This window comes from Asterias rubens, chromosome 12, assembly GCF_902459465.1.
Source record: "Asterias rubens chromosome 12, eAstRub1.3, whole genome shotgun sequence".
Classification (NCBI taxonomy): domain Eukaryota; kingdom Metazoa; phylum Echinodermata; class Asteroidea; order Forcipulatida; family Asteriidae; genus Asterias; species Asterias rubens.
In genome coordinates this window covers 954118-970802 of record NC_047073.1, presented here as the reverse complement: position 1 = coordinate 970802, position 16685 = coordinate 954118, and the positions used below count along the sequence as shown (strand labels likewise).

General features: G+C 38.0%; 1 protein-coding gene across 1 annotated transcript in view; it reads right to left on the bottom strand.

Moving 5' to 3' along the window:
• LOC117297670 overlaps positions 1 to 16137 on the bottom strand; it is a 44553-nt gene extending 28416 nt beyond the window's left edge. Inside the window, exons 1-10 of the mRNA XM_033780818.1 lie at positions 15946 to 16137; positions 9956 to 10288; positions 8950 to 9204; positions 7997 to 8272; positions 6011 to 6283; positions 5035 to 5307; positions 4085 to 4357; positions 2484 to 2753; positions 1753 to 2025; positions 804 to 1076 (exon numbers count right to left, since the gene is read on the bottom strand). Of these exons, the coding sequence (XP_033636709.1) occupies positions 804 to 1076; positions 1753 to 2025; positions 2484 to 2753; positions 4085 to 4357; positions 5035 to 5307; positions 6011 to 6283; positions 7997 to 8272; positions 8950 to 9204; positions 9956 to 10288; positions 15946 to 16096 (2650 nt within the window). The 5' untranslated portion in view covers positions 16097 to 16137. The remainder of the gene's footprint in view (positions 1 to 803; positions 1077 to 1752; positions 2026 to 2483; positions 2754 to 4084; positions 4358 to 5034; positions 5308 to 6010; positions 6284 to 7996; positions 8273 to 8949; positions 9205 to 9955; positions 10289 to 15945) is intronic.
• Between the last annotated feature and the right edge of the window lie 548 nt (positions 16138 to 16685).

Here is a 16685-nt window from a genome sequence, read left to right as displayed (position 1 = left end):
AAGGAGATTGCACTCAAACATTTAAATCCAGATTTCTTCTGTAGAAATAGAAGGAAGGAATAACAATTTTCTAGAAGACCATTAGGTACTGATCGAAACATGTAAATGTATTCTTGAATTGAATTGAAACTTCAAGTTGAAACCTATGGTTCTTTCCACAGATATCCCAACTCATTTACAGATTATCATGACATGGTGTTACCGCAAACCTAACTACAATTGTATTTCCACCATGTAAAGTTTCAAGTCCTACTTATTCAGTTCCTCGTTATGCTTTTAATTAAGTAAGGTTTATGGCAACACTTTGAAACGTCTTTGTGAGTTGTGGTCATTCTGAAAAAGAAACAGTGGTGTGACAATTTGAAATTTTGATCAGTATGCTCTGATCATCTTCTAAAGAGTGGACACTAAATCACAACTCGAAAGGTCCTTCAAAAAACATCTGGATGAGTTGGGTTCAGTAAAACAACAATAATAATAATTATAATAGCTAATTCTTATACAACGCATTTCATAACTAAACGAAATACCAATGCTCTTTACAAAAAACAAAAAGCAACTAATTAAAAATAAATACACTAATAAAGGCAAACAAAAGGATTATACTGAACAATAGGCAATATAAAACAAATGTGATTTGAGCTGAGTTTTGAATTGTTCTATACTCTGTGGAGAGCGGATGTATCTGGGAAGAGAGTTCCAAAGTTTGGAGGCAGCATGGAGACATTTATAAGTTAACAAGCAATCAATACCAGACCTTATTGGAAGCCAGTGTAAAACTTGGAAGCATGGGGTGATATTACCTTCAATTGTTACGTTGAAACTGCATGATACATTCACTTGCATAGAAAGATCAGTAGCGTTACACATGATAAGGTGCACACCGATATCTAACAAACCACCCATGTTGTTGAAGGGCTGAGTGTCCATTGGAGCGAAGCATTCAACAGTGACAGAGTTGTTGGAATTGTCAGTGGCGTTTGGAAGATAGAAAAACACACTACCAGTGGGTAGACCCAGGGAAGTGAACTCTGTGAATGAGGGGGGACAGTCCATATACATTGGCGCCTCCAGATCTGCATGTGGAGAAAACAAAAACAAAAACGAGGAAAATTACAGCTGAAATTAAGTTCGTTATTTATGATTCATTTGTTTATCAACTCTGATTGTGAAGCCATGGATTTTGAAAGGGGACAGGCCATAAAAATTGGCGACTCAAGATCTGCAAGTAGAAAACAAAGCAGTGGAAAATTACAGCTTACCTAAGTACGGTATTTGTTATTCATTTTATTTATCAACTCTGATTGTGAAACCAAGGATTCTCTGAAAAGTTTACTTAAAGTGTCAAGGCCGAGTGGTTAAGAGCATCAAATTCAAATTCTGGTGGTTGAGTCACCGGAGTGTGGGTTCGAATCTCGGTCATGACTCTTGTGTCCTTGAGCAAGATACTTTACTATAATTGCTTCTCTTCACCCAGGGGTATAAATGGGTACATGTGAGGGTAGAGGTTGATATTGTGTCTGAAAAAGCCAACGAAGCGCCACAGCAGCTGGAGCTGTATACTCCCTAGGGAGCTGAGAAACATTAAAGGGATGTTACTGGCCCTATGACCAGGGCACTATCTTTAAAAGCGCATTGATACGGTTATTGTGAAATGCGCTATATGAGAATTTGTTACACTGCCATCAACTGTTCTGTTTGCAAAAACCAATTCTGTAATGTTCCTTTAACAATCCTGTTTTGTCAAGTTACCTGTGACCGTGATTGAGAATGTGCAGGAGTCATTGACCAGGCCCGCAGTATCAGTAGCATTACACTGGGCAGCGGTGGTGCCGATATCCACAAGAGTACCCTGAGGGTCCAGGGGAATTGAAGTTCCAACCTCATAGCATAAAACAGTCACTGAATCCTGAGAGTTGTCCGTAGCATTAGGAAGGTCAAACGTAATCAAAGCAGTTGCATCACCAGGAGATGTGCTCATATGTATATCACTGGGGCAGTCCTCAAACAAAGGGTGCTCCGAATCTGTAAGAGATTTCAATACAAAGAAATGCATAATGTATAACTAAATGATTATGACATAGTGGTCAAAAACGTTGAGACAAATTAAGAACTCACTCCGCGATAGTGAAGTTTAATGACGATCCACTATAAGCTAAAGTAGTAGCTCGACCAATTTTCTACCTTCCGCCCATTTAGTAGTTAAAAAGCAGGACAGCTTTACGTCCCATCCGAAGGACGAAGCAATGGTTAAGTGTCTTGCTTGCGGACACAAGTGTCACGGCTGGGGATTTGAACCTACACTCTGCTGATCACAAACACCAGAGTTTGAATTCGCTGCTCTTAACCACTCAGCCACGACACCTCCAAACCAACACTCATGGAAACACACACACTTGAGTCCAGTGCATTATCTTCACCCGCCATGGTGCAAGTGTTCAAATATGTTCACTGTTTCTCAACAACAAAAATCTTAAAATTACCTTGAACCACAACTACCGAATCACAAGTATTAGTCCTCGATGCAGGATCGCTAATGACATAAGTGAGCGTATAGGGCGAATCAGTCAGGTTGAACTGCACTTCTTCATTGACTGAGTACTCAACCCCTCCTATAAATACGCTGATGTTAAAGAACCCAGAGTTATCGGACATCTGAAGGGGTTCGGGTAAGAGGACTTCAGCGTAATCTTGTCTGAAGAGAGTCGGAACTGTCACATTCTCTGGGCAAACCAGACTAGGGTCTTCGTCATCTGTGAGTCGAACAACAAAACAAAGTCAGTGTTAGTTTTGGTGTGACCTTACACTTTTAGACATACTCAGAGGGACCTCAGGTGGGATTTGAACCCACAACTGTTCACAATCTGTAATGATGTACTCAAGCCTATGAGGTGATGAGGCCAAAGTAAAATTGTACGTATCATTGACAACGTACACACTGCTATCTCCGATATTGATAGTGATGTTGTATAGCCCAGAGTTATCAAATGCATAATCAGGATAGGGAAACACGAATGTAGTGTCCAGCTGCCTGAACTCAGTCTTCATCGTAAAGTTTGCAGGGCAAGTTATGTTAGGGTTCTCATTATCTGTGGAGTTACAAATAAAATAAAAAAAATCATAAAGTTTCTCACTTTATTTCTTTATTTATTTTAAATCTTTAGACATACACAATGATTACAAGTTGGGAAAGGGGTTGTAACGGTTAAAACAAAAGTATAAAAACTGTCGGCAAGAGATGCGCAAAACCCAACGCTAAAAATATAATTATATAATATACAAAGGAGATTGCACTCAAACATTTAAATCCAGATTTCTTCTGTAGAAATAGAAGGAAGGAATAACAATTTTCTAGAAGACCATTAGGTACTGATCGAAACATGTAAATGTATTCTTGAATTGAATTGAAACTTCAAGTTGAAACCTATGGTTCTTTCCACAGATATCCCAACTCATTTACAGATTATCATGACATGGTGTTACCGCAAACCTTACTACAATTGTATTTCCACCATGTAAAGTTTCAAGTCCTACTTATTCAGTTCCTCGTTATGCTTTTAATTAAGTAAGGTTTATGGCAACACTTTGAAACGTCTTTGTGAGTTGTGGTCATTCTGAAAAAGAAACAGTGGTGTGACAATTTGAAATTTCGATCAGTATGCTCTGATCATCTTCTAAAGAGTGGACACTAAATCACAACTCGAAAGGTCCTTCAAAAAACATCTGGATGAGTTGGGTTCAGTAAAACAACAATAATAATAATTATAATAGCTGATTCTTATACAACGCATTTCATAACTAAACGAAATACCAATGCTCTTTACAAAAAACAAAAAGCAACTAATTAAAAATAAATACACTAATAAAGGCAAACAAAAGGACTATACTGAACAATAGGCAATATAAAACAAATGTCATTTGAGCTGAGTTTTGAATTGTTCTATACTCTGTGGAGAGCGGATGTAGCTGGGAAGAGAGTTCCAAAGTTTGGAGGCAGCATGGAGACATTTATAAGTTAACAAGCAATCAATACCAGACCTTATTTGAAGCCAGTGTAAAACTTGGAAGCATGGGGTGATATTACCTTCAATTGTTACGTTGAAACTGCATGATACATTCACTTGCATAGAAAGATCAGTAGCGTTACACATGATAAGGTGCACACCGATCTCTAACAAACCACCCATGTTGTTGAAGGGCTGAGTGTCCATTGGAGCGAAGCATTCAACAGTGACAGAGTTGTTGGAATTGTCAGTGGCGTTTGGAAGATAGAAAAACACACTACCAGTGGGTAGACCCAGGGAAGTGAACTCTGTGAATGAGGGGGGACAGTCCATATACATTGGCGCCTCCAGATCTGCATGTGGAGAAAACAAAAACAAAAACGAGGAAAATTACAGCTGAAATTAAGTTCGTTATTTATGATTCATTTGTTTATCAACTCTGATTGTGAAGCCATGGATTTTGAGAGGGGACAGGCCATAAAAATTGGCAACTCAAGATCTGCAAGTAGAAAACAAAGCAGTGGAAAATTACAGCTGAAACTAAGTACGGTATTTGTTATTCATTTTATTTATCAACTCTGATTGTGAAACCAAGGATTCTCTGAAAAGTTTACTTAAAGTGTCAAGGCCGAGTGGTTAAGAGCATCAAATTCAAATTCTGGTGGTTGAGTCACCGGAGTGTGGGTTTGAATCTCGGTCATGACTCTTGTGTCCTTGAGCAAGATACTTTACTATAATTGCTTCTCTTCACCCAGGGGTATAAATGGGTACATGTGAGGGTAGAGGTTGATATTGTGTCTGAAAAAGCCAACGAAGCGCCACAGCAGCTGGAGCTGTTTACTCCCTAGGGAGCTGAGAAACATTAAAGGGATGTTGTTGGCCCTATGAACAGGGCACTATCTTTAAAAGCGCATTGATACGGTTATTGTGAAATGCGCTATATGAGAATTTGTTACACTGCCATCAACTGTTTTGTTAGCAAAAACCAATTCTGTAATGTTCCTTTAACAATCCTGTTTTGTCAAGTTACCTGTGACCGTGATTGAGAATGTGCAGGAGTCATTGACCAGGCCCGCAGTATCAGTAGCATTACACTGGGCAGCGGTGGTGCCGATATCCACAAGAGTACCCTGAGGGCCCAGGGGAATTGAAGTTCCAACCTCATAGCATAAAACAGTCACTGAATCCGGAGAGTTGTCCGTAGCATTAGGAAGGTCAAACGTAATCAAAGCAGTTGCATCACCAGGAGATGTGCTCATATGTATATCACTGGGGCAGTCCTCAAACAAAGGGTGCTCCGAATCTGTAAGAGATTTCAATACAAAGAAATGCATAATGTATAACTAAATGATTATGACATGTTGGTCAAAACGTTGAGACAAATTAAGAACTCACTACGCGATAGTGAAGTTTAATGACGATCCACTATAAGCTAAAGTATAAAGTAGTAGCTTGACCAATTTTCTACCTTCCGCCCATTTAGTAGTTAAAAAGCAGGACAGTTCTTTTCAGAACTGAGAAGTCACCGAAATCCACAAATCTACTTTGCAGTAGTAGAATATTTATAGCAAGAAGAACAAAATCTACCTGCCAAGTAGACACACACATGGTGTTACCACAAACCATGCCTCAAATCCCTTCATATAACTATATGTTTTAGCGCCACAAGTAAAGTATACTAGAACATGCAAGTTATAGATCCATATATTTTTATTGTATTATAATATCCACGTTACTATAATTGCTTCTCTCCACCCAGGGGTAAATGGGCACATGTGTGGGCAGGGATGGTTCTTGTGGTTGGTTTAGCCGAGTAGTGCATATTTGTAGCACAGGCTGTATACTCCCCAGGGAGCTGAGATGGTTTAAGAAATGAAATGGCCCAGTGATCAGGGTAATAATGTTGGAAGCGCTTTCAGACATGGTGTATGCTTAAAAGCGCTATATACAAACCCAATACTATTATTACTTTTATTAGAAGAGTCTTTCTCGTAGTGTTTACATACCCACAACAGTAATGAATATGTCGCATGTGTCATTATTTCCGGAGCTGTCAGTGATGATATACTGTACTTGATGAGGGGCGTCTCTTAGCTGAAATTGATACGAGTCATTGATTGCATACAAAGAGCTTTCCCCTATATCAATGGTGATATTGTAAAGCATGGAGTTCTCAGTCATTCCATACGGCTCAGAAAAGACAAATGTTGCAAAGCTCTGTCGCAAATCTGTGTCCCGTGTGACGTTGCTTGAACATGTAATGTTAGGATCCTCTTTGTCTGTAAAAACAAAACAAGCCAAACATTCATTTTCAATTAAAATCTCACTAACCACTGCCTGGATGTTGTGGTAACTTCTTCCCCAGAAAAACACTCTTAAGCCCGGTGCCTACTTCCTACTTCCAACTCTGTTTTTGAAACGATATTCGCAAGAGAGTTGAGCACAACTTAATTGCTGCGAACTATTTGTTGCGAATATGTGACGTCAACATTCGTATCGCATTCGCATTCGAGGAAGTATGAACCGCGCTTAAGTTGCCGCTAAAACAATGTCAACCAAGGTGGCAAACCATTTTGATAACCAGCAGTTTTCAATACTTCACGATGCATTGTGCATTAAGTTTTTGCTTGCTCCAAACTATCTTGAGAAAATCTCAGCAGATAAATGCTGCACCAATCTTTCCTAAGTGACAACACTAGCTGGGCACCAATCACAACGATTCATGATTTAGCATTCAAGATTACATAAAGTGCTTACACTGCAGCAATTGTTTTTCTAGCAAAAACCAATTCTGTAATGTTCCTTTAAAGATAAAGGGTAATTCCCCCTAAAATGCAATTTCAAACCTTACCCAGTGATTATTGATTTATGGTCATTGGAATATCGGCAATCGCACGCAATTTGACCAAAATCAACAAGAAAGAGTGTGCCGTAGTGCAAAACTGTTATCAAATGGAGCTAAAATTGCAAAAAGTGAGCTTGTTGAGCCAAAATTACCAAATAAACAAAATTCGAGCAAATTTGAAGATAGATAGATTTATTTTTATTGTGCACGTTAAAAAACAGAGAAACTAGAGGGTAGGGCTTAACCCACAAGCCTTTTTGAGGTATGGCAGACGTGATACACACATCACACGAGGCAACTGATGCCACGCTCACCAGGAACGTTGGTGGTCAATAGGTTAACGTGTAAACGCTGCCTCGCTAAGCTTGGGCGATATCGATTTATTCTATTCACGATATATCGCCGACAATAAATCGCGATATTCGATATAATCGCGATATTCGATATAATCGCGATTAATTAAATTTGACATCATCAGTCTTCAAACTCCCAGTGAAAGTTGTAGAAGAGACAGTTATAGCATAAGAGAGGTGTTCTAATGACCTATTCTTTTGGTTTTACTCAAAATCTATGGGGTGCATGCTGTCTCAGCTAAAAAATACATCCCGATATTGCGATATTTAATCGATATTGCGATAATCGCGATATATCACGATATATCAATATTTCGATAAAAACCAAATTGATCCGATATCGAAATCGTTTTGACCATAGAAATAGAACGTGTGTTATTCAGTAAAGTGCGCAATTTAGTAGGCGAGGCGTAAGCTTGGGCGATATCACGATATTATCGAATATCGCGATACTATTTTGGAAACGATTTCGATATCGGATCAATTTGTTTTTTATCGAAATATTGATATATCATGATATATCGCGATTATCGCAATATCGATTAAATATCGCAATATCGGGATGTAAATAGTATCGCGATATTCGATAATATCGTGATATCGCCCAAGCTTACGCCTCGCCTACTAAATTGCGCACTTTACTGAATAACACACGTTCTATTTCTATGGTCAATACGCACAAATTTACCCAAACCTCATAGTGTTGTAGCATTGTGTCCGCCATATCTCAAAAAGGCTTATTGGGTGATTCCACACGAAACGACCCTGAAACCAAAAGGAATTTCTGAGCATACCTAGAACAGTGATCATGAACTCGCATGAAGTGTTCGTATTACCGGCTGCATCACTTGCATTACACTGGATATCATGAGTTCCTATCGGAAACATTTGTCCTAAATGGTTAAGAGGAACCGAACTCCCGACGTAGAAGCATTCTACAGTTGGCGTTTTTCCGCTGTTGTCTGTGGCAGTGGGAAGGAAGAAGGAAACAGAAGCAGTGGCTTGGTTGGGCGTTGTACACCTTGTGATTACATCAGTGGAACAGTTCAGGAACTCAGGAGCAACAGCATCTGTAGAAACAAAGGGAGGGGGGGAGAGAACAAAAATACAATGTTATGTGAGTTTGTTTACATAACAGTAACACGATAGAACTTGAAAAAGTACTGAGTATACAGTGCTAACATACATATATATGTAGATTGGTAAAGCCAAGAAGACTATTCTTTATCCCTGATGCAAATTTAACATCTTAAGCATTGTTATAGTGTCAATCTGAAAGCTCACTGATTCTAAATTCATAACTGGTACCAATCCGCCAGAGAAATATTTCCATCTGAAAGCTCACTAATTCTAAAGTTCATAGTGCCAGGCAATCCTCCAGAGAAACATTTTTTAAAAGCATAAGACCCTTTTTCTTTGTTCTCAAGAAAACGGGATCACCTGATGATGATATTTGTTTGGGATTTTGTTGTGTTTCTTTATTTGAAAAGATTGAAAGATTGTGTCACTGATGTCTGATTGTGTTTCTTAAGTAAACTATGTTGTCATGAATAGTCATGAGTGACACAATTGATTCACCAAACAGGTAGTCATAGTCATGACTATATTTGTCAGTAGTCCCGGCAGCACGATTAACCGAGTAGCTGAAAAACGGTAGTCGCAACTCGAATAATGATATAATAGTCGCGACTACGACTCTAGTCCTAACAGAACCAATGGTGTTCAAACAAACTTAAAACCTACTCACCTGTGATAGTCACAGTGAAAGTGCACTCATTAGTGTTCCCCGATTGGTCCATTGCAGTGTAGGTGATATTATGCACACCAACATCAAATTTGTTGGGTGAAGTGATGGGGTAGATGCTAGATGTTAAGGTAACAGCAGCATTGGAATTATCTGTTGGGACTGGTGTAGTCCAACTGACAGTCTTCATGGTGAATTGGTCCTCATCACCCGGCATCACAATATTGGCAGGACATGTTATTACAGGTTTGCCTATATCTGTTGATTGTAATAGACAAAGTGCAAAATTTTAATTAAAAACAATTACAAACACATGCAAAGCTCCAATGATGTTTTCACAATGCGCAGTGCAATTACAGGCAAGTCTCCATTTTGTGTGTTAAAAGGTGCACATGGACTCTCAAAAAAGGCAGAAATCGGGCATTGTTGGGCATTGTTCGGAGGCGCATACACATGTGTACCATCCTTTTGTGCACATTTTTGATAAGTTGACAAGTTCATAATTTAGTGTAGATTCTTGGTCCTAATACAAGTTGCAACATCTGCACCTTAACCCGATATACAATGAAGATCATTCACAAACAGTTGAATGTCAATAAATTATCCCACCCTTAGCTTCACGAAACAGCATGTTTTGATACATCGTGTCGGATGATGTCCCTGGGAAATCCGTCCCCGAAGATTCTGTCCCCCATATGGGAAATTAACATGAGCTGGGGGAGGTTGATTCAAAAGAGGGTGCTATCAGAAGAAGTTTGTACAGTTTGCAATATGGGGGACAGAATCGAATGCATTCCTCTTGCGATATTTCTTCTTCATTTCCTTCTATTAAACACCATTATTATTGTTTGTTTTTTTCTTTAAAATCTACATATTTCTTGGTTAGTCTCATTTTAAATTCTAGCCTTTGGTTCAGTACATCCATCTCTAACTATACTGTAGCCTTAGTTATTTGATAACGAATCATCCACATTAAGTTGAGAAGTTTAAACAAAAGGCATCAACTTACCTAAAACGCTCACATAAAACTCGCATGGAGTACTTCTCACGAGTGGTATGGTAGTAATCCAGACCTCATAGAACACTTTGATCATTTGGGGGGGTGGATCGCCATCACCACCGCCAGGGTAAGAAAACGTGATAGGAAATCGATTGTTTGTAGGACATGGATAGTTTGGGCTTACGCCTGGATAGCATCGTATGACTTCTGCTTCAAATGGATCATCATATGAAAGGGAATAAGATACTAGGGCAGTGGCAGTGGTTGTTGAGACCTCAATGATGCCTGTGTCATCAGCGTGGGTCATAGTTGCCTCTGCTGGAGGGCATGATGGTAACCATTCTGTAATACAAAGGAAAGACAACAATAAGTGACTGATATGGTTTTGGTTTTTGCATTTAAAGGGTTTGGGTACTTTTTGGTATTACAAAACACAATCAATGTCTTCCTCCATGAACTAACACAGTTTGAAGATAATGATACACATAATATGTAGTATAGACCTTATGCACATGACGTCATTTCAGTACGGCGCCCCCGCATTGAGGTCAAAAGGAGGTTGTTCATTGGCCAATCTTTGTGCGTTTCTATTGTTTCGTCACCGTTTGACCTCAAATATGGTGGCTGGATGACGTCAATGCATAAGGTCTATAGAAAGCTTGCTGAAAATATTACTTACTGAGGTGCCGTAGTTTTTGAGAAATGAGTAAAACAATGTCACAATGTCATCTCAGTTTTAGCATGTAAAATGCATGACCAGTTATAAATACGTTTTTAAATGCTAAAATAATTTTCCTCTAGAAGTAGTATACTCCATTAAACTCATACTCCATTAAACTCATTTAAGAAGTAAAAAAATGCAAATTACTTGGTGGTCTTCATCACGACGCTCAGCATGCAGTTGCACTTGCAGCGCCCCTTGCAGCACATACAAATGGATGAGCATATTCTTCTTCTAAATCTAAGTTCTAGTTCTACTTCTACCTCCATGTATACAGTCACCCACAAGTCTCGTTCACGCCTTATTATTAATATTATAGATTCGAACAGCCGGGTAAACTTCCATCCATTACTCAACCCGGATCACTTAATTTTTCCCTATTTATTATCCTAAAACTCCCAAACAAATTGGGGAGCATCATGTGAAGTATTGATGAAGTTTTAGTTTATTTACAAGAAGCCCGCCCCCCGGTGACGTATATTAACAAAGCGCTTTTGGAAACGTAGACTTGATCGTCAGTCAACCGAACGCTTGCTGAACTTGCGTGCACCGTGTGGGCGTGCATGATCACGAAAATTTCCCGCTTCCATGAATAATTATTTCTCGCCTTTCATGAAACGATCAAACTAACATGTTTAGATTATTTGGGATCAAATGTTGTTGTTTGTCTGTCTGGCAGTGACAAATTTGTTTTGGTATTCGAAAGTAACTTTACAAAATCGGTTATTGCTAATAAAACAGCCTCTGGAAGTGTAAGCACTTTATGTAATACACCATAAAAACAGCAAACCTGTAGAAGTTTGATATCGATGAACTCGAGTACTTATTGCCTGACATCGAATTTGTTTAATAAAACGCACTGAGCGATAAACTCCAATATTCTCAACAAAATTGGTAATATTACTCAATAGAATAATAAGCATACAACCTCACTTGGTGTTTGGGAGAGGTTTGTATAAAACAATGTGAGAAACGGCTCCCTCTGAAGTGGAGTACTTTTCGAGAATGAAGTAATTTTCCACGAATTTGGTTTCGAGACCTCAGATTTAGAATTTGAGGTCTCAAAATCAAGCATCTGAAAGCACACAACTTCGTCGTGACAAGTGTGATTTTTCTTTCATTATCTCGCAATTTCGATGACCGATTGAGCTCAAATTTTCCCAGGTTTGTTATTTTATGCATATTATGTTGAGATGAGAAGACTGATCATTGACAATTACTAATGTGTCCAATGTCTTTAAACAATCAAAATGGTTCCAGACACCAAAGGTATATTCCTTTATAAAAACATTCCTTGCTTCACAATGGGGGGGGGGGGGGGATTGCATTGTTTCGCCATGAAACTTCGCTTCCAATGATATTGGTTATCATAATCTGCTGATCCTCGCTGGGTACAGCCACACCTAAATTATAGCTCAGCAGCTCGTGTTAGGCAGACCATGGAACATTTTACTTCCTCCAATGGGGCAGACATAGCCTACACAACAGTATTCAATTCACTTTAAGCCTAATTGACCTCGGACTAGACTCTACATTGTATTTTTTTTACCCAACCATTGAATCTATTCGTTCATCCAATATGTGAAAGAGCTTTTTTGCAACCATAACGGGCATTATTGACAGAAAGGGTGTGTGCTTTCTACATGCCATTAAATTCAAGGGTTAAATGTGGAGTTTGTGAGAGTCAAGTATATGTGACCAGGTAAACAGGTGACCCCGTTTCGCTATGGCGGTAATTTATTAAAAAAGCTAGTATCATAATTACTCAAAAAAATGTTTTTGCATAAAGAGTGACTTGGTATAATGAGCAATGGGGAGCTGTTGATAATTAAAAACACTGTGAGAAACGGATCCCTCTGAAATAAAGAGAAAGAAGTAATTGATCACTCAAATAATAGAAATTACTTCAGCTGAGCATCTGAAAGCACACAAATTAATTTGTGGAACTAAGGTGTTTTTCTTTCATTATTCTCTTGGATTTTCGATGACTTATTGAGTCCAATTTTGTTCATGGGTTTGTGATTGTCTGCATGTTGTGATACACCAAGTGAGAAAACTGGTCTTTTACCAAAGGTGTCCGTTGCATTTAAAGTAATTTGTCGCTATATCGTACACATACAACAAATATACATGATGCAGCTCCACGACGTCGGTTTCTGTGTGGTTTTTTAATAGGACAGCACCAAACCAATCTGTGATACTTTTTAAGACTACTTATAGGGAAGGTACCTGTTTGGTAATTACTCAAAGCAACCATTAATTTAAAAACTGATTTGGTATCGAGCATTGAGAGCTGTTGGTAGTGTAAAACATTTTGGGAAACGATACCCTCTGAAGTAACGTAGTTTTTGAGAAAGAGGTAATTTCTCACTAAAATATAGGTTTTCTTGGTCAATTTCGGAAAAAGAGCAGCCAAGTTAACCACCAAGCTATTCTATTTCGCGCAAAAACGAATGCTACTCAAAAGGGTCATTCGATTTCGTTTTGGGATTAGTCAAATGTAATGTTGCGTCATTCGAATTAACAAAATAGTCATTCAATTTAACAATTCATCAAAGCAGACTTCAAATTCGCAGACGCTTCTTGAGGCGTGTGTGTCACGAAAAACAATGACGCTGCGCTAAATTGAACAGAGTGCTTAAGGAATTTGACTCGATCTAAAACGAAATTGAACGGCCGAATTCTGAATTTGAAACGCAGTAACAACTGGAAAAGCAAAACAGCTTTAATTCGAACGCATGAAAATTAAATTGACTGCTCACTTGCCGAATTTGACCGAGAAAACTTATAATAAAAGACTTCTAGCTAGAAGTCTTTTATTCCTATCTGAAAGCACACAAATTCGTCCAACAAGGGTGTGCTTTCTTTCATCATTTTCTCGCAACTTCGATGACCAATTGAGCCCAAATTTTCACAGGTTTGTTATTTTATGCTCATGATGGGAAACACCAAGTAAGGAGACTGGTTTCTGACAATTACCAACAGTGTCCAGTGTCTTTAATAGGTTACCGAGTGACACAATTGAAATATGAAAAAAACATCAAAAAAAAACCCAGCAACATTTTTGCCAGCTGACTGAAGAAAGATTCCAAAAGTAATAATTTGCTTAATGTTTTTGCTTTTTGGTTATAAACTTCACACCGGGACCAAAATGGCAGAGAACACTGTAATATAAACCGTACCTTTAAAGTCGATTAACCATCGAAGCCCCCCCCCCCCCTATTTTATCACCAATGCTAAAATCGATTTACGCAATCAAAATATTAATCTAAGTTTTTTTACCGCTGAAAAAAGGGTTATTCGGTTTCCTTTTAGGACCAGTCAAATGAACTGTTGCCTGATTTGTTTGAACAACATATTAGTTCAACAATTCAACAAAGCAGCATTCACATTTCGCAGGTGTTTTTTGAGGCGTGTGTTTAGTCATTCAATTTTATTTTGGGCAGTCATTTCTGCAATTGTGCAATAAGAATTTTAAAGACATAATGGTTCATGTGGCACTACAATGATGCCAAGATGTCTGGCACGCCAACAGATAGATGGTGGGCGAAGAGAAAACACAAACAGTACAAAAACAGGAAACATAAAAAAAAAAAATACCCCATTCAAACACAATACAATATAAGCTCTTGGCAAATTTGAGCCCGCTACAAAGGAAGGCCCCAAAACAAAACAATAAAATAAAGGTGAAAAAAAATGTGAAGTCTACTTGAAACATGAATAAAGAAAATAAGGTTCGCCTGGTTTAAAGTGAAGGTACGATTTGTTTTTAATTCTCAATTACCGAAATTGATTGCCTCTTTACGAAATTGAAAATAATTAATCAGCAAAATCTCCAGTCGAACCAGCTTTACTAAATTGAGTAATGATTGTGTGTCATGAACAAGAATGACGATGTGCTCAATTGGACAGAGTGGGCTAAAGGAATTTGAATACCTCAAAACAAAATTGAATAGCCGAGTTCTCAATATGAAACTGAATAGGGAAAATAGCTTTAATTTGAATGAACGCACGGACATTAAACTGGCTACTCTTTTGCCGAAAACTGACAGAGAAAAAGTTTATAAAGAGGGTTGTTGTAATAATGTTTCAACAGCTCTCAAATGCTCTTTACCTAGTAAGTCAATTACAGTACGTGTTCATTTACTTATTACACAGTATGTTAAAAACAAATTGAACAACTTGTTTACAATTTTAAAACACCGCTGTTTAACCAGGGCACACGAACAACTGTTGTTTAATCTGTTAAACAACCCGGGTTGTTTAAACATTAAGTTGTTCAATATTTTAAACAACTTTGTGAACAACTGTTTTTATACAACTGGGGTTATTTTAAACAACAAACTTTAAACAACTATCGGATTGTTTAAGAAGTTTTTTTTTAAGGGTTTAAGTACTTTTTGCACAATATTCACAAATTTACATTAAACTTCAACAGTTTGCAGATAATGATAGTAGAAAGCTTCCTTTTGAATATTACTTGTTTTGAGGTGCTGTAGTTTATGAGTAATGGGTGAAACAATTTAGTAGTTTTAGGGGAGGGGGTTTTATCCCTAAAAAGTGACACAATTTATATGATTTGTGAAACGCAAAGGGATAGACATATTTTTACTCTTCCAAAACCATGGTTAAACTATCATTACGTAGGATAATCTTCAAATAAGTGTCAAGATTTGTCGCTTACTTTAAAATATACAGAGTTTTAAATCCTAATTTTGTACACCAATGTCGCCTTGGCACCAATCATAATAAGAAACGATAAAACAAAATATTAAAAAAACTTTTTTTGGTGAAGTGTTTATCCTAACTGTTTTAACGTATTTCTTGCTAGTGTAATGACTAATTTACATTTTAACTGTAACATTCTCTAAAGTATTTTAACTGTATGGATTTTAATGTTTATTTGTTTAATTGTTAAGCGCCCAGTAGCAAGTTCCGCGGGTGGACGCTATATAAATTGTCAGTATTATCATTTTAAAAGCAACATAACAACAAGTTAGTTTGTCTGGTTTGAGCTCCCGTTTTAATTCGACAACCAATCGCTCAAAAACATGCGTAGGGACATACTTTCTTTAAACATTTAACCAATAAGCTGTGACTAAAGATATGTTTTAAGATAGTGGCTTTTATAAGGTGTTCATATTTGAGAGCTTAGAAAGAAAAAAATCATGTCAGTTTGTAAAATATCCTACAGCTTTCAGAGCTGTAGATTTCTGTTTAGGATTGTCGCCTATACTGATTGTGATACTTGATAGAGAAGTTCCTTAACTATACTCACCGGCACAGTGGGCTTGGTCGAAGTATACACTCAGCAAAAACAGACCTGCGACCAGTAGGGGTGAGACAAGTCGCCCCATTGTCACGTCGATGTTGTTTCCAAAAGAAATCGATATTCCGTCGATATTTATTTTCCTGGCGCTGAGAAGCATATGAAACTCAGAGAAATCTGAAATCTCCTGTCCGCTTCGGATTGGGCGTATTCACTTATTGCGCGAAAGCCAGGATTGTTCAAGTTTGTTCATTTCCATGTTGTTCTGGATCAATGGTTAGCTATAAAAGGTAGCTGAACCATCACCACGACACCCTTGAAGAGTTCATTTTTGCCCTTCATTCAACAACAACTGATATTGCCAAGTTGTTTGTACAGTTAATGCTTCATTGGCTCATAAAAAATTCCTTTCTCTATCATGGGTGGCTGCAATATTACCTGTATTTAAACTATTTCTGTGACGTCACTCCATTGACGAAAGCAAGGGCGTCGATGGGTAGGGACGGAGGGACATATCCCCCTCACTTTTTAGACTGGGGGACAGCATATCAGATGCCCCGACCCCACTTTTTCATTGACTGTTTCATTAGAAACCACGCTCAGAATGGTATTTTGTGAAACTATTTCTGTGACGTCACTCTATTGACGAAAGTGTAGATTTTTTTTGTTATGAATCTACTACTGCATGTAGATTCGTACTAAAATCTAAAGTTGAGCACAAACTAAAGGGAAAGTTCAACTTGAAAACA